At 39.0% G+C, this 26,083-nt stretch overlaps 1 protein-coding gene across 1 annotated transcript in view; it reads left to right on the top strand.

Moving 5' to 3' along the window:
* Positions 1–26,083, top strand: part of CFAP58 (cilia and flagella associated protein 58) — a 2,107,107-nt gene that overhangs the window by 844,088 nt on the left and 1,236,936 nt on the right. The window contains exon 10 of the mRNA XM_044055947.1: positions 6,058–6,219. Coding sequence (XP_043911882.1) covers positions 6,058–6,219 — 162 coding nt within the window. The remainder of the gene's footprint in view (positions 1–6,057; positions 6,220–26,083) is intronic.

Raw genomic sequence — 26,083 nt, 5'->3', positions numbered from 1 at the left:
TGGAGGCTTTTGGTTCTGGCTCATCTACATCTTGGGTGACCCCCCCCCCCCCGGCAGATCAGTTTATTGATCTAGTTTCTCACTGGACATGGAGGGAGCCAGATTCCACTGAGCCAATACTGCATTGCTCTAACAAATTCTTAGCCACCCCCCCCCCAAAAATATAAATTGCACAGGAGCAAATCCCATAGATGGAATGGTGGTGGTGGCAGCCACTAAGATAGAGCTAGCAGAACAGAGCTGTTCTGTCCATCTTCCAAACAGAGAGTCTAGGGCACTGGACAGATTCTGAAAACGAGTTTTTGCCTCAGTGACCTTCACTGTGAGGTCCCATAACTATTCAGCACACTTAAAAAGGCTACAGAGAGATTTGACAAAAAAACTCTCAAATTCCCTCTCTGAGTCCATGTCTAAAGAAGATTTCAAAATATCATCTTCTCAGCTCGCCACTCTTTTGTCAATTTACAATGTGTCCATGAGGTTGATCTTTCTCGCAGCTGAAGGCATCTTATGGGCAGCTGGTGCAAGCATTGCCATAAGGAGACATACCTGGATGTGGCTATGAGACTTTGCAAAGACTTTCAAAGCATTTTTCATCAACACTCCCTTTGATGTAACATCTGTGTTTGGTCTGTCTGTGAAAGAAATGCTTACCCACAACAAACAAGAAGGAATGACCCTGTTTGCCGTGGAAATCAAGTTTTCTATTCCTCAATGAACTTTCTCTAGAAATCAGACAGATGGTAAGAAAATGTGGTTTCAAAATCTGAGACACCTTTCCAGGATCCGTGGAAGTGGTTCTAATAGTAGACAAGCACCCTCATGTCAGAGGAGGCCCACAAAATCAGGGTTTCTGTGATTCCCTTCTGGATAGACCCTTTCAGCACTCCTGAAGTGCTGCCCAACTGCTCAACTCTGGAGGCAGTTAAGGGATGATTGTCCTTACATCCAGATGCCTGGGCTGCTATAACAAAAGATACCTGGGTGTTAGAAATAATATCCACAGATTATTTCATACCATTTTCCCAGCTCCCAATCTACAAAAGAAAGAAACTTCCTGACATTTCACCCAGTCAGAGGAAGGCAGCAGCAGTACAAGAAATTCAATAGCTGCTAGACAAACATCATCCAAGAGGTCCCACTAGATCAAACAGGATTCATAATTTACTCACGTTTCTTTTTAGTGCCCAGAAAGACAGGGGACCTGAGACCAATTTTGGATCTAATCAAATTAAATCAGTACTTGAAAAAGTCAAAGTTTTGAATGGTCACCGTCCAGTCCATTTTGCCATTTCTATGCAAGGACGATTGGATGTACGCCATAGATATTCAGGATGTGAACTATCACATCAAAATAGACAGGTGCTCCTGAAGATACTTAAGCTTTCATCTGGGAACCAGTCATTGCCAATTCAGAGCCTTGTCCTTTGGACTCAGCACAGCTCCCAGGGTGTTCACCAAATGTATGGCAGTCATGACAGCTCACTTGAGACAAAGTATTCTGAGTGTTTCCATACCTAGATGACTGGCCCCTCAATGCCCCTACTACGCATCTCCTACAACAATCCAATGACTATTTGCTCCAGATTTCTCAAGCACTATGGATAACAATCAATTGTGCCAAATAAAATCTGACACCAGTACAGAGCATGGATATTAGTGGTGCACATCTGAACAAGGCAACACAAATTGCATCTTTGCCTACTCATCGGATAGACGCACTCAAATTTCAGATTCATCAGTTTCTATCCTCTCCATCTCTTCCAGCCAGATTAATTTTTCAGCTTTAGGGGCTATGGTAGCAGCAATAGTCTTACTTCCTCCAGTACATTACTTTATGCTTATGTGTGTCCTTCAATGGACTCTAGCTGTTCAGTGGTCTATTCTTTGACAACCCCTATCTTTTCCAGTCAACACCGGTATGCAAACATCACATTCTCTAGTGGATCCATTCATACATTTACCTAGGCCAACCCTTTGTTTTACTGCCCCCAAAGACCACAGTGACTATGGACACCTCAGAATTGGGGTGGGGGGCATTAATTGGGAAGAACAGTCCAAGGCATGTGGTCCCCCATGAGACTAAATATATATATGTGTATCGGTATACCTCAAATGAGTGAATGCTCATTTGAACGAAACCCATATAACCGAGACTACTTACCCAAAAGTCCACACTACCGAAACCTGACAACAGCGAAACTGAAAACATTGACAAACAGTTACAGCATAACCCTCACTTTCCGATAAAATACACCAGCCAAAAAAATCACCACACACAGCTATACAAACATCCCACAACTAACCCTTCCCATAAGTCCACACTACCTTACAGAAACACTACAAAAAAGCACACTTAAGTAAAACACCATAATTCACTACTTACACCGTTTTTGCAGGGGGCAATCCCTCTGCACCCCCCCACACCCCTGCAAATGAAATATACCAACTCTGAGATCACACTGTCTTGTGGAAAGGAGCATAAAGATATCTGTTTTGCTACTCCTACAACTGACTGCACATCAGTAACTGTTTTTTCGGTTTTCTGCACTTTGTTCTTTTCAAGTTGCGGTATTGTGGACTTTCGGGTAAGTGGTTTTGGTTATATGGTTTTTGTTCAAATGAGCGTTCTGTGATTGTGCACCTAACTTCTAACTCTGTGATAGGAGTGAACGTAATTTCCTGATTGGAATACCTTTTGTGGGTGGCCATTTAGACACCTTCAAAGGACCATCCCTCTTCCATCGTTCAAGTACAGAATGTTTTAAAAGGTTAAGAATCTGATACTTTATTTCATCCAGAAGGGTTTACTGCACTGGTCTGTGATTACTAAAATGACATAGTACAGTATATTCCAAAAGAACAATATCTAGCTTTGTCCTTATTGATCTTTTATGTGTGTCATGTTCCCAAGTCTCTCGGGGTTCTAGGCGCTATATATGAGACCCACAACACCCACTGTGGAAATTTGTGGGGGGTTTTTTTACATCCATTTGAGTTACTAGTACAGGGGCTCCCCATTGTGCCAGTTTACCTAGCTACTACTGTGATTACTGGTACCTAGAAAGTACATTGGCTTGTGTATTATACACTAGTACAGGTTGTCAGCAAGATACAGTTATATGTGTTGCAGATACTTAGTATCTGGGCACCATTATAATAAAGGTCTAGTTGAAGTCTACATTTTAGAGAGGCTTATCTGCATATATGATTGCAGTAGACAGAATAGGTTAGTTAGTTTAGGAAATTTAGTAGACAACAATTTGTTACATGGATAAGGTACTGACTGCAGTGCGAGAAATATTGAATTAGGTAAAGCATTTTGCTGCATATATTAAACTATTTATTTTGCTTATTTTTGGCAGCTGCATTTTGTTTGATTAAACAGGTATATTAGTAGTTTTGTTTTCAAGGATGTTAGGGTATTTAATTGTGCAACTTCTAATGAGTGAGAGTTTCAAAGCAGAGTGGAAACTAAACAAGTGTCTTATGTAGTAAAATAGGGTGTGCTGAGTGGTATTCATGAGTCTGTCACTGATATCTGCTATGGTTACATGTTACTATAGATTTGATAAGGAATGAGCAGTGGCTTTGTTTATACAGTTTTAAGTATTGATGTTAGTGAGAGCTACACATTTATGTTTTCATAGATTCATAGATTATCACCCGGAGGCCTTTCTAAGCCTAGCCAAGTTTTCCCAAAAGAATAATGACATACTGTAACCAAACAGGACATTTGGGGCCAGCATTTATAAACTACCTCTCTACATAAGGACAATGGTGCCAAGCCCAGTGTAAATGTTCTGTTCCCTATCCACTGGTCTAGGCTGTGCTTAAACTAGATAATAGATGAACTTTATGTGTGGGAGAAATGTTCTCTTTTAGATGATGTGCACTTGAAACAAACAAACACTATGTAAACATGAGTAAATTTTCTCTGAGTATGTGTGTGTGCATATATATATATATATATATATATATATATATATATATATATATATATATATATAGATATATATATATATATATATATATATATATATATATATATATATATTCACATACATATAGATACACACATCCATATATATATATATATATATATATATATATATATATATATATATATATATGTATGTATATGTGTGTGTGTGTGTGTGTGTGTGTGTGTGTGTGTGTGTGTATATATATATATATATATATATATATATATATAAATCTACAGATATATATATATATATATATATATGTATATATATATATATATATATATATATGTATATATATATATATATATATATATATATATGGGTTCACTTCTGATGCTCGAAATACTGAAATATTGAATTTCAGTATCTTGAGACCAGAAGAATGAAAGTGCAGTTTGTCTAAACTGCACTTTGTCGAATCTGGGAATGTCAAATGTGCAGTAAGTATTTCCCGGGGTGTGTGTATAGTGTGCTGTGTCTTTAAGACGCAGTGCTGTGTGACTGTTGAAGATGGTGGTCGGTGATCGGTTATGTTCAGAGATGTAGGTAAGTGTGTAGTAGTTAAGGATTTAGGGTAGGGATGTGTTTTTCTTATATGTTTGGATGTTGTAGGTGCAGTTTAGGGTAGGTGGGTGAGGGTTTGTGGTGTATAGGTGTTGAGTGTGATGGTTGTTTTACATGTGTGGTGTGTAATGGGAGTGTAGGACTCGTAGCGGCAGGTGTTTTGCTGTTTTTCTTTTAGTGGAGTTGGCATATAAGTAAGGGGTGTGTGGGGGTGCAGGGGGGCTTGCCTCCTGCTTACATGTAGAGGAGTGTGTTTTTTTTTTTTTTTTGTGTAGTTTTATGTCGGGGGAGGATTTGGTGTTTTGCTTATCAGTATTTTGGGTTTTCGTTGTGAAGTTTCGTTCTTCTGGTCTCGAGGTACCGAAATTCAATATTTCAGTTTTTTGATCATCAGAAGTGAATCCATATATATATATATATATATATATATATATATATATATATATATATATATATATATTTATACAGATATATAAAATATAAAATACATATATATGTGTATATGTGTGTATGCATGTATATGAATGTGTATAAAATCCACGTATAGATGTGATCAAGACAGATCACATAGATATTTAAATTACATATATGTGTGTACGTGTGTATGCATGTATATGAATGTGTATAAAATCTATGCACAGATGTGATCAGGACAAAAGTAGATAGATGGAGGAAGGCAAATGAGAGAAGAAGCTGGCAGTCATATATAAATACAGGTTTGAAGATATGTCTTTTCTCCCTTCACTTTCTTATGTTCATTTAGAGAGTTGAAGGCTCAGAGGCAGCAGTCCCCCCCCCCTCCCCCACACACAGAGAAAGCTAATTAGATAATTGGATGCATACAGCTGTTCTCAAGAGTAGACAGTGAACTTAAAAGTAGCTGGAATCTCAAAGAGTAAGACAGACATGAAGTAATCAAAGAGAAGCCAGAGGCTATAAGTTGTTTCTTAATAAAGACTAGACAGTCCAGTCTTTAAGCCAGAGTGCGGGTAAACTACATCACTGCTTGGTCATCATCTGCCATAACAAATGTAATTACTTTGAAGGAGAGCCTTTCTCCAGTGAAGTGGAATGGTAAGCCACTAGAGAAAGATGTCTCCATGTGTTACTGGCAGTAGGCAGCTCTTGTTTGTCTTGTATTATTTTCTGCATTATAGTATCCACCACTTTCTGCTAATAATCATGATGAAAGGAGAGTGAGAAAATGTGGTACTGAAGATCATTTATAATAGGAGTCCTTATTTTGTTTAGCTTCTAAGGTAACATTATTATTCATAATGTTTATTAAGTATAATCTATTATCCATGCGTTCCTGCTACTGATCCTGTATATGTTACCTTGATAAAAACACTGAAGACATGACATACTACTTCTGAAAAAATAGTTATATAGATGTTTATAAATCTAATTCATTAATTTGTGGCAGAAGCATTTTCTACATTGTAACTAGTAATTCACATGATTGCACATGGGATTCATCTACTGCTTCATTTTCTGCCTTTAGGTCCTCCAGCATATGGAAGATATCAAAGTTCGAGAAATGCAGATCTTTGACTATAAGAAGAAAATTGCTGAAGCAGAGACAAAACTGAAACAGCAGCAGAATCTTTATGAAGCTGTGAGATCTGATAGAAACCTTTACAGCAAAAATCTGATTGAAGCCCAGGTAATTTTTTAGACCTATGTAAAAAAACAGGAGGCCACATATCTTTTTATACCATAAAACTCTAGCACTTTGTCTCAACAGCCTTCAAGGAGTGGAATTTTTGGACATATGGCTTTCTGACAGTATAACTTTCTTTATCCTTAAACGCCTGAATGATTAAGAATCAGTTTTAGTGTGTGCATATATTAGGGTTGGTGGCAGGGAGTTTAAATGGCCAGTAAAACTACCGAGTGTGAATGACTCACTCATCTCATTCCCAATTTATATATATATATATATATATATATATATATATATATATATTTGCAAGTCTTTTTGTTGCATTTGATTTGTTTTTCAAATTGCTGTACTAACACAGAAATGGCTATCTAATAGAGGTTTTGTAGTGATGCTTGATAGTACTTCACCCTCTAAATAACTTATCACTAGTGACATTCCCTAAGGCTCTATACTAGGCCCCCTCTTCCTTGGTATATAACTGCCTGATTTCAAGCTTGATGTCAAAGACCTGTGGCTATCCAAGTTTGCTGATGATTGCTCTGAGGTAGTCTTGGTTCCGGGGACACAGCTTTTAGGCTTGCCACCACTAATGCCAAACATACATTGGATCACAGTGAGTTTTGACACTGTTGCTGTTAATTTTGGGGGCTTACTTCAGCCCTGGAGCTTATGGTTGGCCTGTCAATGTTGGTTACTTCATCAACTCTATTGGGCCATTACAGATCTTGCTGTAGTCAGACTTCCAGTCTTTGACTTGACACTAAGAATGTTAGGCTTGGGGTTGATTACATCTCAGCACAATTGCTGAGGGTTGGCCTGCTTGAATCAGGTTCAAGGCTGATGCTGTTGGTCTTATTATTGAAATGGCATGTTTCAGATTTAACTGTGATATCATTGCTGATGCATCTGCCTCAATCAGTGTTATTTTTCCACAACAATTTCAAACTTAGTAAGATACTGCTCTTTACCACTGACTATTTTCCAGAGCAGCATGGATTATTCATATGGCCTTTGCAAGATCATGTCTGTTTATCTCATTCCTTGTAAATGTCTTCATCACCCTTGAACATGTCACCTCTGTGGTCAAGGAAAAAGCACAGGAGCAAGAGAAAGCACAAGGAGTCCCATCAGGGTCCCCTGCTCCAGATGTTGCTGCTGATGAGGGTGTTGTTTTTCCACAATCCACCTAGATGACCTACAGTTTGGTGTGGTCCTAGAAATAATGAGACAGAGAGGAGGGTGGCCTGCAGACCTCCACAAACCCTCCTCAACATTATCTTGTAGGATTTCTTCAGGTCCACTCATCCTTCTTCCTATGTGTCTTCCCTGTTGACAAGATATTGTAAATTTTGTCACTCAAGCAACATGGGAAAATCCTGATAGTGTGACATTTGTACAGAAAGATCAAACAAAATCCTCCAACATCCCAGAAATTGGAGCTTCTGGGCAGATTCTCTCAGTCTTGATTCTACTGTTACTATGGCAGCCCATAGAAAGAATTGCAGCTGATCCCTTGAATAAAGAATTTATAGCAAAGGATAGGTATGGGAAAAGTACAGTTGTGTACACTTACCATAAATGTAGATGTTCTAGTGTATTCACTGTTGTAGTCATTACATTTGGGTAATCCTGCTGGCAGGTTGCCCTCAGACGGCCTGAATTCCAAAGTCCTGGGTCCTGCTTCGGCTGCTGTCGCCCCATCCCTGACGTCAGGTCATCAGGGGTGTAAAATATTTTCTGAGCAATAAAGCTATTAAAACTGTACAATTAGCAAGATTATCAGTAACCACTATTCTTTGCCGTGATAATAATCAGTGCAGTCAGTCTTTATATAAATACTATAATGTACTGCAATGCACACAAACACAAAATTATATTTTTCTTAAACTTTACTACCTACACAGATATTGTTAGAACATTTTTGTTAACCAGAAATAAGCTTTCACCTGGCAACAAGAAATTCATCTATGAATGCATGTTTATTGAGTTATAACATACATGTAGAAGCATATGCTTAATTATATAATTGACGTTATAAATAACACTGACTATAACTAAAGATGTGCAACCTACAGTGCAAATATCAAGAGTTTTCTTCAAGAATATCTAAGGCTTCCCCTGATGTCATGCAACAGTTTGTAAGTCTCTTGGTTTTTGAAGTATTAAGTATATATGGAAATATTGTTTATTTTCATAATTACTGACAAAAATAGCAATATTTCAGGTATAGTGTCATATAAATTTGTATTGACAATGGAATTCTACCATGACATTTCACCATGACATTTCACACCACTCCCTGCAATAACAGGTAGGATTCACAGTTATGAAAATATGAATAATAAGGAACAAATTAATTGATTATTTTCTCTAATGTAGAACATCCTAATTTAACAGTCATAGTGTCATTTTGTTAATAACTGCTTGTACTTTTAAATATTGTGTGCCGTTAGCTGATAAGTCACTTTTTTAAAGAAGCCAGGCCCAGAAATATTCTGGATACCATAAGATGGTATGCGTGTGAACTGGAAATGTACAAAAATGTAATTTTAGGTTTGAGTGAGATAAGGCAGTCCACTAAATTAGCCCAACAACCATAAAACAAACCACATTATGATCAGTGCTTTAAGCATGAATGAGTTAAGGTGCATCTAGCAGCAATTTCAATTTTTCATTAGTAAAGGAATCTGTTGATCCATTGTTGTCCATTTTTATCTGATTCAACCTTTGGAACTCAAAGCTGTCTTGAATCCAGCCTCGGCATCTTCAAACCTTCAGATCTAGGGCTGTGACTCCTCCTCTACTTATAATTCCTTCACCACTGTCAAATTACCTCAGATCTTGTTTGCCTCTTCAACCAAATTGTTGCGGAGGCTGTGAGCTTGCTTTTTGGATGAGTGTTTGTTCTGTCTCATTACTTAAAACTACTTAAGATTACTTAGTATTTTCTTGCAGTTTGCTTTATATTTTCCTCCCCAAAGCCTATATATGTATGTATGTATGTATGTATATATATATATATATATATATATATATATATATATATATGTATATAGATAGATATATCTACATACATGAGTCCCCTTCAGATGATCGAAGTTTCAAAACTTCGAACATCATATGGCATATGATCAAAGTTTTGAAACTTTGAATGTTCTGAATGGAGATCGCCGTACATCACGGAATGGGAAATTTACCATTTTCCTCACTGTAGTGCATTCTCAGAGTTGATATATTTAATTTGCAAGGGGTGTGGGGGGTGTAGGCGACAGAACACTTCTTTGTCTTTGTTTTTTTTTATTTTTTATTAGATTTTCGAAGTTTCAAAACTTTGATCATATGGTCCTGGCTCTTATGATGTTTGAAGTTTTGAAACTTCGATCATCTGAAGTAGACCAATATATATATATATATATATATGTGTGTGTGTGTGTGTGTGTGTGTGTGTGTGTATATATATATATATATATATATATATATATATATATGTATCTATATGGATCTATGCTGATAGAGCAAAAGTAATTTTCAGCGAAATGTACATCAGCGAACTCACTTTCGCGAAAGTGCATTTTATCAAAAATGCAGTTTCGCAAAAAAAAAAAAAAAAAAACGCCACAAAACCTACAGAAATAAAACACTACTCAACGTTTATGCAGAAAGGCAAGCCCCCCTGCACCCCCACACATCCTTATCCGAGATCACACTACAGTGGGGAAAAGGGAATATTCCCTTATCCTCGCTGTACCATGATCTAAGCGACCGTTTGCTTAGTTGTACAATCAACACTACATGTTAGTGTACAACTAAATCTACATGCAAACTGCTTGTTTTTTTTTTTTTTTTTTTTTTTTTTTTTGCGAAAGCACATTTTCGATAAAATGCTCTTTGCTGAAAGTGAATTTGCTCAAATACATTTCACTTAAATGGACTTTCGATGTTCAGACTAGGACCCATATATATATATATATATATATATATATATATATATAAGTTTACCTTTACATGTGCATATTGCACAAGGGCGAGCAGCAATTTTCGGAAAGGCAGTTTGATGATTCGCTCATATGAACAATCGCACCACTGTGTTTCGCTGTTATGAAGGTAAACCTATATATATATATATATATGTATATATATATAAATATATATATATATATATATATATATATATATATTTATTTTTTTATTTTATATTTGTTGAGCTGGCTATATATGTCCATTTTCAGCAGAGGCCCGGGGAGAAAAGCTCCAGATAACACAGATAGAACATAATAGATACGAATCAAACATATTTACAAAGCCCTCTAGTAGGTATTCACAATATAGACAGTGTGTAATAGTATACAAAAACAACAGGTTGCAGCAAGCTATTATGAGCAAGAGATGCATACAATATTAATTTAAATAAGGCATTGAATAAGTAGTGATTAATCAGGATTAGTACAGGGACAAAGCCAGTGCTCTTTAAAATACTATTTGAGGCCTTTTTTGAAGAGACTTAAAGAAGGTTCGAGGGTAAGGTTAGATGGAAGTGAATTCCAAGTTTTACCAACGACATTGGCAAACAGGTAGTTGCCGTCTGAGTTAATGACTTTGTAGGTTTGGACCAACAGTTTATTGGATCATCGTAGTTGCCTTGAATTACTGTATGGCTTTATGATATTTTTGAGTGCCAGAGTACTTTCAGGGTGGTAAAGAATTTTATGTGCTACTGTAAGCTGATTGAACAGAAGTAGGCTAGGCAGTTCTAGCCACCCAAGAAGACTGAGATTTTGACAGTGATGTGTCCTATATTTTGAGCGGGTCTGTATTATAACATCGAAGTGTCAAAACTTCGAATGTTATAACATCGAACCCAAAACCTTGAAGACTGAGAATATCGAAGCTGCGGAACATCAAATTCTTTCCCGGGGAAAGAATTTGGTGGGCCATTTCCGTGGCTTCGCTATTTCCTCCACTGTGGTGCGATCTTGGAGCTGGTATATTTAAGTAGGGTGTGTGCGTGTGGGGGGGGGGGGCACCGCCCCCACATTAGAAATAGTTTTTAGTGTTTGTGTTTCGTGTTTTGTACTGGAACAGTGATTTTTTTTCCCAGGGAAAAAAATTGCTGTTCTCAGTCTTCGGGGTTTTGGGTTCGATGTTATAACATTCGAAGTTTTGACACTTCAATGTTATAATATAGACCCATTTTGAGCCTATGGCAAATCTGGCAATATGGTTGTAACAGTGAGAGAGCTTACTAAGTTCAGTTTTGATCAAATTGGAGAGTATGGGGGAGGCATATAGATGGGTAGAGAGTAGGTGTGAGTGGGCGATTGCAGTCCTAGCTAATGGAGTTAGAAAAGGTTTGCTTCTGTATAATGAGCCAAGCTTCTTATTAATGTTTTTTATAGTTTTATTGATATTCAGATCAAATTTGAGATTAATGTCCACTTTTACTCCTAAAAGCTTATAGAGGTACCATTGTTGGATGTTTTATATATATATATATATATATATATATATATATATATATATATATATATATATATATATGTTTTGTAGGGGTCCACTATGTAATCTTGAAATACTGAAATCCCAAAATTCAGTATTTTGAAATTACCTAGCCGAAAACCCAAGCACAACTCACAATTCCAAAAACACACAACCGCGAAATTCAGAATTCCGAAACTACGCTACACATACAGTACACACATAAACACAAACCCCCAAAATCAAATAAATGCATCTACACTATAGATAAGCAGGGGGGCAAGCCCCCCTGCACCCCCCTACTTATATATTCTAACTCCGAGATCGCACAAACAGAAACACAAATGAAACTCACACACACACACACATCACAGTCACAACACACACTAAAGCCCCTAACCAGCACATTTACACACACAGACTTACCTAAATTCAGCTGATACATCCACACACCGCACCAGCGGAAGCTGAAATTCATCATCTCCATGCTTCGGGATTTTGAATTTAGTGCTTCTGCCGGTTTTAGAATTTTGAGTTTTCGACTATGTAATTTCGAAATACTGAATTTCAGGATTTCAGTATTTTGAAATTACATAGTGGACCCATATATATATACATGTGGATGCCATGGTGGTAGCTGCAGCCACCAAAAAGGAAGTGTCTGAGACATCCACATCTATCCGTCCTCCTAACAGAGATTCTAGGGTCATGGATAGATATAGGAAATGCATGTTTAGTTCAGCGACTTTTTCTCTGCGATCACTGAACTACTTAACCCACTTTACGAGTCTACAAAGAAATCCCCTGAAAGAGCTAGGAGATACTCTCCAGGGTACAGTAGCTGCAGGGGTGGCCAACAAAGTCAACGCCCAGCTCGCTACCCTAAACTCAGAGGTAAACTCGTCCATGCAAGACCTTATCTGCTGTTGGAGTTTGTTTTTGTACCTCTACTCGGCCCTACCCCAAGGGCCCTAGGAGGGAAAATGTGGTTCCGAAAAGCACAGGGAGCCTTTCAGGACACACGTGGAGAAACCCCCTCTAGAGGCAGAGGAGGGGGTTATAAAGGAAGACTCCACCCCCGCAGCAGAGGGGGTCCGCAGCAACAGGGTGACAGGGGTCAGTTCTCTGGTCAACCCTGCCAGTGCCCCTGAAAGGGGGCTCGACTGTTTAGCTCTGGAGGCAGTCGGGGTTCGCTTGTCTTTGTACCCAGAAGCCTGGCTAAACATAACAACAGATACATGGGTACAAAGCATCATTTCCAGAGGATATTTCATACCATTCTCTTCTCCTCCCATTCCTGTAAAGAGAATCTCAGATGTTCCACCCAATCTCAGGGGAACAAGCAATCGTAGAGGTCCACATATTGCTAGAAAAAAAGAGTCATCCAACTAGTCCCAGCAGACCAATTTGGATTCGGAACTTACTCAAGATTCTTTTTGGTACCAAAGAAAACAGGGGACTGGAGACCTATCTTGGACCTCAGCAGACTTAACCAGTTTGTAAAGAAAGAGAAGTTCCGAATGGTCACACTTCAGTCCATTCTTCCCTTCCTAGGGAAAGGTGATTGGATGTGCTCCATAGATCTCAAGGACGTGTACTATCAGATAAAGATGAACAGGCGCTCCAGAGATTATCTGTGTTTCTGGCTGCGAGCCAATCATTACCAGTTTTGAGCCCTGCCCTTTGGTCTCACTACAGCCCCCAGAGTGTTCACCAAATTCATGGCAATGGTCATGGCTCACCTGAGACGTCTAGGATTCCAGGTATTTCCATACCTAGACGATTGGCTCCTCACCGCTACCACCAGGCATCAATTGACTCAGGCAACACAATACACTCTGACACTCTGCCATCAATTAGGCATTACAATCAACTTCAAAAAGTCTGCCTTATCGCCATCGCAGCATACCGTTTTTATAGGAGCAGAGTTAGATACTTCAACTACCACTGTACGTCTTCCTATCGGAAGAGTCTCACTTCTCCGCCAACACGTCAACTCACTGGTGTCAAAGAACAAAGCTACAGCAGCAGAGGTCTTGAAGGTGCTAGGTTTGATGGTGGCAGCAATCCTGGCTATACCACTCACAAGGATGCATATGCGAATTCTTCAATGGCTCCTCTTTGCTCAGTGGTCGTACCAGAAACTACTGATGCACCACATGATTCTCATCATAGATTCTTGCAAGAGAGTCCTTCAGTGGTGGTTGACGTCTCTTCATGTCACAATTGGAAGACTCTTTGTTCTCCCCCCCAGTAGCCACTGTGACCACGGACGCTTCCCAGATTGGGGGGGGGGGGCATTTTCAGGGAAAGACTGCCCAAGGCACACGGTCAGATCAAGAATCACATCTGCACATCAATGTTCTAGAGTTGAGAGCGGTACTTCTGGCTTCCTCTAGGGACTATTGCAGTTCAGACAGGCAACATGTCAGTAGTCTGGTACTTGAACAAGCAAGGCGGAACCAAGTCTTGCCCCCTTTGTCGAGAAGCCCTCAGGGTCTGGCAATGGGCTGTGTCGTCCCAGCGTTTTCTTTTAGCAACGCACATCCCGGGGAAATCCAACATGATAGTGGACAAGGTAAGCAGGGCGATATTACTCCCTCGTGAGTGGTCTCTCAAACAACAGGTTGCGGAGTTGATTTTCAGCAAATGGTGCCAGCCTTGCTGTGACCTCTTTGCCAGCCACATCAATTCAAAATGCAGAAGCTACTTTGCCCTAATACCACCTCCCAATCATCCCCCAAGAAATGCACTTTTACACAATTAGCCCCCGGGTCTCCTTTATGCATTTCCATCCTTCCCATTGATACCCAGATTTTTTCAGAAAGCAAAATCACTGGGAAGGACTGTTATTCTCATAGCCCCCAACTGGCCTCGACAGATTTGGTTTCTTTTTCTCCACCATCGTCTGTTGGAAGATCCATGGATCCTGGACCCAGTTCCGGACCTTCTGACGCACCCATCAGGGGACCTCCATCCTTCACTGTAGTCCCTAAAACTGACTGCTTGGCTATTCTACTTCCCCTAATTGCCAGGCTGCATTCAATTTCAGAAGATACAATACAATTTCTCTTGTCTTCTCACAAGCCATCTACCAGGAAATTATATGGCAGTAAATGGAAAAGGTTCTCAATTTGGGCCAACACGCAGAACATTGACCGTTTCCGAGCTCTGCTATCATCTATTATAGAATTCTTGATAAAGATTTTTAAGGAAGGGGCAGCAGCTGCTACAGTTCGAGTCCAGTTAGCTGCCATCTCAAATTTTCACCTTGGGTTTGGTGGCTCAAATGTTATGGGCCATAAATTATCTAAGACTTTTCTTAAAGGCGTTCTTCACATGAGACCTCCTATCAAAATTCCCTATTCTCCCTGGAATTTAAACTTTATGCTGTCTCAAATTATTCTTCCCCCGTTTGAACCAGCATCTTTTTTTGATCTCAAATATTTATCCTGGAAAACTATTTTTCTTGTGGCCATTACTTCTGCCCGCAGAGTGTCAGAACTTCAAGCGTTATCTATCAGACCACCCTACATGATTTTCCATGCTGACAGAGTATCTCTCAGAACAAACCCCTCATTTTTAACTAAAGTCTGTTCTGAATCAAATATCAATCAGGTCATTGAGCTTGCCAGTCTTTTTTCTCAGCCACTCTAGCAAATTGGAATACATGCTGCACATACTTGATGTACACAGACAGCTCAGATTTTATCTTGACAGAACTAAGGATATTAGAAAATCAGATCAACTTTTTGTATCCTTCTCAGAAGCCAGAAAAGGCAATCCAGTGGCTAAAACAACCTTATCTAAATGGTTATCCGATTGTATATCCTTTGTTTATGAGAATGCAAGCATGCCATTTACATACAAACCTGAGGCTCATTCTACCAGAGCCGTCTCTACGTCTTCTGCTTTTCAAGCTAAATTGCCCCTTGACAGTATTTGCATGCAGCCACTTGGTCTAAGCCTCATACCTTTATCACACATTACAAAGTAGATAAGGCTTCAAGGGACATGTCTTCCTTTGGTTCCATGGTACTGAAGAATATACTTCCATGAGCCACCCAAGATTGAGGGTGCTAGGGACTCTACCCATCAGTGAGAATAAACGGCGAGATTTAACAACTTCATATAAAGAAGTTATGTACTTACCATAACGTTCCATGTGAGTTGTTTATCTCGCCTTTATTCTCACGTCCCTCCTTCCCCTACTGGCTGACTGTTGACTTAGAGGCTAGTACCATCCTGGTTATTCAGTATTTCTTCTTCCCCTTTGGAAAGTGTTCTTGATAGTAATAAATAAAGGGTATATATATATATATATATATATATATATATATATATACATACATATATATATATATATATATATATATATATATACACATATATATATATATATATATATATATATATATATATATATATATATACTGTTTCTCGCAGCAAACAAGATCTGAGGTAATTCCAGCAGTGCATTGTGGGATAAGGGGCTTGGTCTCGAGCTACTGGCAAACCTTGAGCTTTGCTATCGGCCGTTTCGGAATCGAGGATCGGCTCCGAACCCATCAGTGAGAATAAAGGTGAGATAAACAACTCACATGGAACGTTATGGTAAGTACATAACTTCTTTTTTTACTTCTGAAGTCAAGGGACCCATGAAAAGTATAAAAGTTATGTGAAAGTGTCATAAAAGTAAATTTAAAAATCAGGGCAGTTACCAGGAAATTGTAAAGTCACTAGAACTACTAGTAGTCTTGATGTAAGACCATCCATAAAAAATTACAGCTGTTATCTCATGAGACTCTTGAGTTTTAACATACATAAAATGGAAGTCATTTCATTAAGTCCCGGTAAATGGCATGCATTGAGTTTTAGCTGCCAAAGAAGTTCTAATTTCTCAAGCATAAGGGTGGATGCCTCTCCTCTACTGTCCGTATCTATTGAGTCAGCAGTGGCCCTAAATTTAAAAGTATGGTTAGGATGTTCAGCACAATGGCTAGCCAATGGGCTCTCCATTTTTCCTCTAGTAATATACTAGAATAGTAAAAAAAAATAATATAGTAAAAGAGAGGATTTACGAACATGTCTAATACTACTACTAGTAGTTCAAGTGACGTTACAATTTCCTGGTAACTGCCCTGATTTGTATATTTACTTTTATGACAATTTCACATAACTTTTATACTTTTCATGGGTCCCTTGACTTCAGAAGTAGATAAACTATAACTATGAGCATGAGCATCTAATTGAGTATTACTTTTACTGTTCTAATACAACGGAAACTTGTAAAAGAACCACTTTATTTTCTTATTTAACAACAACAAGTTCATTAACGTTAGTACTATACCTTTAACCATGCAAGTGTACCTAATTGCAGTATTAGGTTTTAGGTACCAGATGAAGTACTTAAACCTGTGTTTGTATTCTGGGTGTCATTATCTGATGAAGTTAGGAGAAGGATTTCCTAGTGAAAAGCGCTTTACACTGTGATTTGGATTATTGTTATTGGACTGTTTAAAACTTTAAATTTTTTATTTGTTGCCAGCTATTTATTGCTTTATTGTGACTTGGATTATTTCTACCTGATTTTACTTGTTGTTAGCCATTAAACAACTTTTGGATCTGCCAGAGCACATTCGCCTTGTCTGTTGACTTATACGTTTTTTGGGGTTCCTTGTTTGAAGAAGATAAAAAGTCCTTGGATCTTTCTGGAGCTCCTCTGTTGATGCCAGTAGTGCCTTCCTCTTCAACTCCTACTACAACCCAGTGTCTCTTGACTCCAAGCCTTTCAGATCAAGACAAAAGTCAGAGTTAAAGCTTCAAAGCTGATGTCCAAGGAGAGGGATCAACTCCAAAAATTGTTTGAACTGTCCCTTGTTCTTGGAGCATTGGCTGTTTAAAGCTCAGTTCCAATACTGACCTTGGAGCTAGGAAGGGTTGGGGCTTTGGGCTCTCTCTCTTTGTCAGCTTATACAGACTTTCTTGGCTTCTGTTTCTTCCACTGCCTTTGAGGCTTTCCACCAAGTCCTCTCACATTTGCAAGAAGAGGTGCCTCCATCCTTTTCAGATCTGACCTGACCTAAAACATATTCTGCTCTAGAATCTGCTTCTTCTCATTGATAGGGACAGTCAGCTTCCAAAAGTCTTGGGGAAGTAATCTCTTTGAGTTCAAAGTCTGATCCAGACATGTAGATCAGATCGCAAGTGAAGTACGCTGTATCTTTAAGAAGCATGACAAGGCTATACGTGCACATATAAATTCCAGACACGTGCACTCCCTAGTGCCATTTTGTAAGAGCAGCCGCAGTGACAGCATGCATGATCGCAGTTGTTAGTTTGTATACAAGTTACTTAAGTTAAAGTCAGTAAACATTTATAGTGATGTGCTTATATAGAATAAAGCTGCTTGAACAGAACCCACAAAGACTCTTCTATTGTGTCCAAAGTAAGAGAGCAACATGGTGTCAGAACTGGGATCGAAGAGAATAAAATCCAGAGCCATGAAGTGCAGAGATGACAGTGAAAGTAAAACCAAGAGAAACAAGCACAAAAAAGAGCTAAAAAAGAATCAATGATAATGAGAAGTAGCACAAACATTTTATTTGATAAAAGAGATAAAACGGGGCATTACAATGTCACAAGCTGCATTATTGAACAAGCCGGAGGCACGGAAAGTTTGTTGGCTAAAAGAATGTTTAAAATAAAGGTATTTGTTGAAATGATTAACAGTAAAGCAAAATGAACATGTTTAAAGCAAAACGAGCATGTTTAAAGCAAAATGAATATGTTTAAAGGTAAAACGAGCATGTTTAAAGTAAAGCGAGTTTGTTCAAAGCAAAACTGGGCGTGTTTAGAATAAAACGAGCACAAGAAAAGTATGTTGGGCATGAAAAGGGCTCAAACAAGCAAAACAAATATAATAAGGCAAAATGAGAGAAAAATGGCACATTAAGCAAAAATAAAGCAAGGAGACTGCATGCGTTTTGGCAAAGTGCTATGTTTTGGCATAACTATGACTTCGTATTGTATCAAGGGCATAACTAAAGTTATTCAAAGTATGTCAAAGTGTGTAAAAATGCTTACAGTGTGTGCTTATTACTGTGCATGTGTTTCAAATACTTTACTGCGTGCAAAGTTCAACCATTTTGTGAAATACAGTCAAAAGTATAGCCATTTTGAAAAGTTTCTTGTGCTGGGTGTGTGTTTGCAAAGTGCCACCATTACAGAGTGTTTCTTGTACTGTAAAGAATTGCCTAGCAAGGTACTACCATTTTGGGGACATTTCAGTTTGCTCTATGCAGTTATTCACATTGTGCTGTTATTGTATATGTTTTTTACACTGATAAGAGGTGATTTATTGCAAAACAATATTACACGAATATTACAGTGCCCGAGAGTTTATTTCACTCGCATTGTAAAGTTGTTTGGGATGATTCTTAAAATGATGATAAATGACTTTAGCAAAAGCCTTCTGAATGATATTGCAAGAGTGTTAAACCACCCGAGAAGTTTATTTCGCAAAGTCCAATTATTCAAAGGTACTACGAGTTTGCTCATTAGCATTATTTCAAAAAGTCCAAAAGAACTAAATTCAGTTACAAGTACTGGCATAAGTTTCTGGCATATGTGCATGAGTGTATGTTAGTGCTTATTTGCAAAACCCTTCGCTGGTATATGTTAATATGGCAGACGAATTTCGAAAACCTCTACCACTTGGGTTTGATTATAATATTGCAGAGAATTGGAGAATATTTGAGCAAGAGTACAATACTTTTATACAAGCAGCTTATGCAGATAGAGATTCACACACCAGGGCATTCATTTTGCTAAGCCTAGCCGGGTCAGAGGCCATAGAAAGACATTGTTCATTTGTATATGCACCTGCAGTATATGAAGGAGAAGGTGAAAATCATCATATTGTTGTACAGGCTGAATCAAGGGAGGACTCTAAGTGTTTGAAGTGCAAGTTCAGAGAAATGTGTAACCCTCAAACAAATATTACATTAGAGAGGCATTTGTTTTACACAAGAGATCAGAAACCAGGGGAAACATTTGCAGCTTACATAACTGACCTGAGAAACAGAGCTAAAATGTGTCGGTTTGGTACCTTAAAAGACGAACTGATAAAGGACAGGTTTGTGTGTGGTATTAACAGTGCTGTTGTGAGAAAGATTTTGCTTCGTGACAGTGATTTAACGTTGAGTAAAGCCATTGAGATTTGTCAAATCCATGAGGTGACAGAAAAACACACGAGTATGCTTGCAAGTGACAAGAGCATGAGTTCAGTTGGCACAAGAGCAAATGTAGATAGTATGCAATATGTGGCAAACAAAAGTAGGCCCAAGCATGTGGCAGTTACGAGATTTCCAGGGAAAACACATAGCTTTCCATCAAGTTCTAAGAAAGGAGCATGCTCCAGCTGAGTGCAATAGAAGCATGAATCAGCAAAACCCAAGTAAAGCTGTCGCAATTGTGGTGCAAGTCATGACTCTAAAGGAGAGAAGTGCTTAGCATATGGCCAGCAATGCTGCAAGTGTAAAAAATGGCACCACTTTCAAAGGATTTATAAAATCAAGTAAGCCTCACACAGTTGCAAAGAAAGGTCACACAAAGAAGTAAGTCAATCAAGTAGAGCTGAAGCAGACAGCTTTCTATGTAGATGGTGCATCAGTGCTTGATGAAAGAGTCGATGCAGTGAATTTGTTAACAAGGAGCAATGTGTTTTGTACTGTCCAGATTAATGGAAAATCCACAGAGCTCAAAGTAAACACTGGTTCAAAGTGTAATGTTATATCAGCAGACACATTTTCTAAAGTGAGAATTAACAAACAACTCAATCTAGCCAGTAGTGTGAGCTGTGTTGCTTATGGAGGTGAAGAAATTCAAGCCAAAGGTTTAGTGATGCTTTCAGGTTATTTGGCCAAGAACTGTTACAACTTGTTGTTCTGTGTAGTCCAAAGACCTGTGCAATCTTTATTGGGTCTCAAAGATAGTTTAGGAATGAATCTGCTTTCTTTTGCTAAAGAAGTTCATCATGTAAGTGCATTTCCGAGTTTTAATTTTTCTGAAGCCATTTTCTCAGAGTATGCTGATGTTTTCGATGACAAGTTAGGAAAACTTCCAGTTGTGTATTTCATGAAGTTAGATCCAGAGGTCACTCCTGTAGTCAGACCAGCAAGAATTGTTCCGATAGGTATGCAGGATAAAGTTAAAACACAGATGGATAAAATGGTGCAGCAAGGTGTGATTTGTCCATTCACAGAACCAACTGAATGGGTATATTCTGTAGTAGAAGCTCACAAAAAAGGCTCAGATGAAATCAAAATATGTATTGACCCAAGAGTTCTGAACAAAGCATTAAAGAGACCATATCATCCAATGCCCACAGTTGAAGAGGTCGCAGCCTTAATACCGAATGCCACTGTTTTCTCTGTCTTGGATGCAGAGAGTTCATTTTGGCTAGTGATCACAAATCCTCATTTCTAATTACATTTGGTATGCCGTTTGGCAGATACATATTCCTAAGAATGCCATTTGGAATAAAATCTGCAAGTAAAGTCTTTCAGTATGCAATGGAGCAAATTTTTTCAGGTTATCCCTGTGCCATAATAGTAGATGATTTATTGGTTGGAGGCAATGGTGAAGCAGAGCATGATAGAAACCTCAAGAAAGTTCTAGATAGAGCACGTGAAGTAAACTTGAAGCTCAATCCTCTGAAGTGCAAATTTAGACTTCCAAATGTTACATACATAGGTCATTTGTTCACGAGTTCAGGCTTGAGACCAGACCAGACCAAGTAAGCAGCTATTCTTGAGATGTCATCACCAGATAATGTACAAGTTCTACAGCGTTTTCTAGGCACAGTCAACTATTTAGGCAAGTTTATACCCGACTTCAGCGAGTTCACAGCATCTTTAAGAGAGCTAACATGCAAAAATGTTGTATGGTCATGGTTGGGACAGCACCAGATGGTATTTGAAGACCTTCAGCAGAAAATTGCCACCCAACCTCCATTAAGATACTATGATGTAAACAAACCAGTTACTCTTTCCTGTGATGCTTCAAAATTTGGTCTTGGCACAGTTATACTTCAAGAGGGCAGACCAGTAGCCTATGCATCTAGAAAACTAACCCAAACGGAGATGCAGTATGCTCAGATTGAAAAAAAACTTTTGGCAATAGTATTTGCATGTTCTAAGTTTTATGATTATATTTCTGGTCAAGCTATTCAGATTGAGACTGACCACCAACCTCTAGTTACTATTTTAAAGAAGCCTATGTATTCCACTCCAGCAAGATTCCAAAGAATGATGCTTAAAGTGCAAAAGTACAATGGTCTACATAAAAGACAAATTGCTTTATTTGGCTAATATCTTATCCAGATTGCCCAGTCTGTTGAGGGAAGGAGAGACGCTATGAATCCAGACAACGAAAGGTTTTGATCAAATTGGACAGATTACAGGCATCTGTGCTGAGCCAAGATCCTACTTGGTAGATTCCAAAGGTGTAAAATGTAGGAGAAACCGGAAACATCTTCTTCCTGTATCAGAATCATCCTCACCATCACAAAATTGTTTCTGTGATGCAAACTACAAATCTAAGAATGAATCAGACACTGGTTCTATACCAGAATGTGTTCAAAATTCTGATTCCATTCCTGAAAATTTCCAGACATTCCACAGGTCAAACATTTTGCAGAAGCAGTTCCAGTTGTTAAATGTATTTCCCAGTTTTATGTCAAACAATATGGGCGACTGTCAAAGCCGTGTATGAAATGTGAAGCACCATGGAGTTGATTGTATATATATATATATATATATATGTGTGTGTGTGTGTGTGTGTGTGTGTGTGTGTGTGTGTGTGTGTGTGTGTGTGTGTGTACTTAGTATTGTATAATGCATGAACAATAATTACCTGTGATTTCTGCATGCTAAATAGACTTATAATATCATAAGATCTAATTCTCAAAGGAGGAGGATGTAGATCAGATTGCAAGTGAAGTATGCTTTATCTTTAAGAAGCATATCAAGGCTGTACGTGTACATATAAATTCCAGAAGCATGCACTCCCTAGTGCCATTTTGTAAGAGCAACCACAGTGAGAGCATGCATGATCACAGTTGTTAGTTTGTATATAAGTTACTTAATTTAAAGTCAGTAAACCTTTAGAGTAATGTGTTTGTATAGAATAAAGCTGCTTGAACAGAACCCACAAAGACTCTTCTATTGTGTCCAAAGTAGAAGAGCGACAAGACCAATCATAAGATATTCCCCAATGACAGGTACAATAAAAGCAGACATGCAAATAGAAGCACTTGAATTCATCACTGGAATCCATCACAGAAGACTCAGATTTGGAGGAAGGGGAATGCTTCCTTAGATCCTCCTTTGGAAATGTATTTTTCAGAGAACTCCTAGAACTGGTCAAACAGAAAGGTTGATAGTCCAGAAATACACCTTCTCCAGAAGAATCTGTGTTCCTAGAGATTTTGGAGATGGATCTTCTACATCCTGGGTTGTGCCCCTCCCCCCATTGCCCTCATTGATCTGGTCTCTCAGGAAACCTGAAAGGAGTGTGATACAGCAAAGTATATACCAAAGAAATCTGCTAGGATTCTGGCAGCAGCACCAAAAGACAGACTTCATTGGAGTAAGGGTTCCCCCATGGATGCCATGATCATAGCCACAGCCAGAAAGAAGGAACTCTCAGAGGAGTGCTTGTCTGTCCATCCCCCCCTAACATGGAGTCCAGGGCTTTGCACAGATTTGGGAAATGGGGATATGCTTCAGTGACTTTTTCCTTGAGAGTGCTGAACTACATGGCTCATATGATTTTGTTCCAAAGAAATTTGACCAAAGAGATGTCCAATTCTTTTTCAGGTAATTTGTCAATGGATATGCAGAAGACTTTAGAGTCCCAGATTTCTACCTTATCTTCTATTTAAAATGTCTTCATGTGTCTGCTTTCAAATGCAGCAGGTGGACCAGCCAGAGCAGTAGGTACTGACATAACCAGACCTCCATGTTTGGATGCTGCTGTGCCATTTTGCATAGAGCTTTAAGATGTCCTTCATCAATGCTCCCTTTGATAGTACCACATTGTTTGGTCCAAAAATTAAAGAAACACTGATGAACAAGAAGATAAGACTCTTTCTGCCATCAGACTACATTTCTCCACTCCTCAGAGAAACTTATCCAGGAATCAGCAAGTAGGGAAGAAAATGTGGTTCTGGAAATTGCAAGGTCCTACCCAGGATGCTTCTTTGGACAGACCACCCCTCAGCAGAGAAGGAGGTAAATTCAGTGGACATCACCCAAGAGGCAGAAGATGACAAAGCCAAGGATTTTGCGGACCCCTTTCTGAGAAATATTTCCAGTGCTCCTGAAAGGTTGCCCAACTGCTGTCTAGGTAGTGAGGGGGGGGTACCTATCCCTATACCCTCAAACCTAATGGGCCATCACTTTCAGTTCTTGCGTGTTAAGGATAATAATCAGAGGATACCCAATTCCATTTCTAACAATGCCTCAGGCAAAATCTAAGATTCTCTTAGTGTCACCCAATCAGTTGGGATCTGCAAACGCAGAACTCAAAAAGCTGTTGAAAATCCAGCAGGTCCCACCAGACCAGATAATGTCCACTGTCTAGTTCAGGTTCATTTAAGCCAATACATGAAGCAGATAAAATTGTGGATGGTGATGGTTCAGTCTGTTTTGCCTGTACTAAAAAAGGATGACTGGATGTGCTCCAGAGATCCCCAGGATGCTTATTATCACATAAAAATACACAGACATTCCAGGAGATTTCTTCATTTCAGGCTGGGAGCCAATCATTTTCAGTTCAGAGCTCTGCCCTTTGGACTCACCACAGCCCCCTCCGGTTGTTTACCAAATGCATAGCAGCAGTAACAGCCTACCTCAGACTGCTGTGGTTCCAAGTATTCCCGTACTTAGATGATTGGGTCCTCACTGTTCCTACCAAGGATCTGCTAATTCTCCATTGTGACCTCTTGCTCTGATTACTTCACATCCTGGGGATTTCAGTGAACAGAGAGAAGAACAAATTGCTCCCAACTCAGAATTTAGAATGTATTGGTTGCCACCCAAACACCACAGCTTAGATTGCCACCTTGCCTTCACACAGGGTTCATTCGGTACACCAATTGACATTACAGGTACTAGCCAACCTGTCCCCTTCAGCATGCTTAATTCTAAGACTAGTAGGTCTGATGGCATCAACCATCATTCCTGTTCCGATGTCCAGATTTTACATGAAGGTTCTGCAGTGAACTCTCTCAGTCCAATGGTCTCGAATTTTTCATTCTCTCCACATCCCAATCAGGTTAACCATAGTATGCAGAACCACAGAATGTTGGATCTCATCATCAGCTTGGTCAGCTGGTTGTCATGTCTCTCTACTTTCTCCTATGTCAGTAGTTACCATGGACGCTTCCCTTTTAGGGTGGGAGAGCATTATGAGAGCAAGATGGCTCAAGGTACATGGACACCTTTAGAGACCAATCTTCACATCAGAAGTGAGAGCAGTCCTTTTGGCACTGTGGGCATTTCAAGATTTTCTTTCAGTGGGTGTGATTGCTTTCCAGACAGACAACATATCAGTGGTCTGGTACATCAACAAACTGAGGGAACCAGGTCTTACCCATTCTATTGAGAAGCCATGAAAGTTTGACAATAGGAAATGTCTTCTCATTGCTTTCTGCTGGCAACACACATCCCAGGGATATCCAGAGTACTAGCAGACAAACAGCAGGTGCATTCTTTTTCCTCATGAGTGGTCCCTCATTTCAACATTGGTGAACAAAAACTTCAGTCGCTCGGGCCAATCTTGCTGTGAGCTGTTTGCCTCCTACCTGAACAACAAATGCAACACTTCCTCTGCCCTGATCTCTCAACAGGGACAGTCACAGGGGGATACTGTGATCTATAATTGGTCCCCAGTTCTCCTTTATGCATTCCCTTTATTTTCTGCTAATTATGAAATTCATTCAGAAAACCAGAAGGAGTAAAACCAAGGTGATCCAAATTGCCCCATAATGGCCTCCACGGGTTTGGTTCCCAAATCTTTGGTCTTAACTGCTCAATCCACCCTGGACTCTGGCTTACAGGCTAGATTAAAAAAAAAAATAAAAAATATAAACACAAAACTAAACTAGTAAACAAGTCGGGTAGCAGCAAAACCAATGCAGACCAGTAAAAGCCAAAAAGATTTAATAAGATTAAGCGCTTTTCGTTTGCTCTGTCAGGTCTGAAGAAGTTTGCTGACAGAGCAAACGAAAAGCACTTAATCTTATTAAATCTTTTTGGCTTTTACTGGTCTGCATTGGTTTTGCTGCTACCCGACTTGTTTACAGGCTAGATTTGATCTTTTA

Source organism: Protopterus annectens, chromosome 14.part0, assembly GCF_019279795.1.
Source record: "Protopterus annectens isolate FY-2018-M chromosome 14.part0, PAN1.0, whole genome shotgun sequence".
NCBI classification, from domain to species: Eukaryota; Metazoa; Chordata; order Ceratodontiformes; family Protopteridae; genus Protopterus; species Protopterus annectens.
This window is presented reverse-complemented; position numbering and strand designations above follow the sequence as displayed.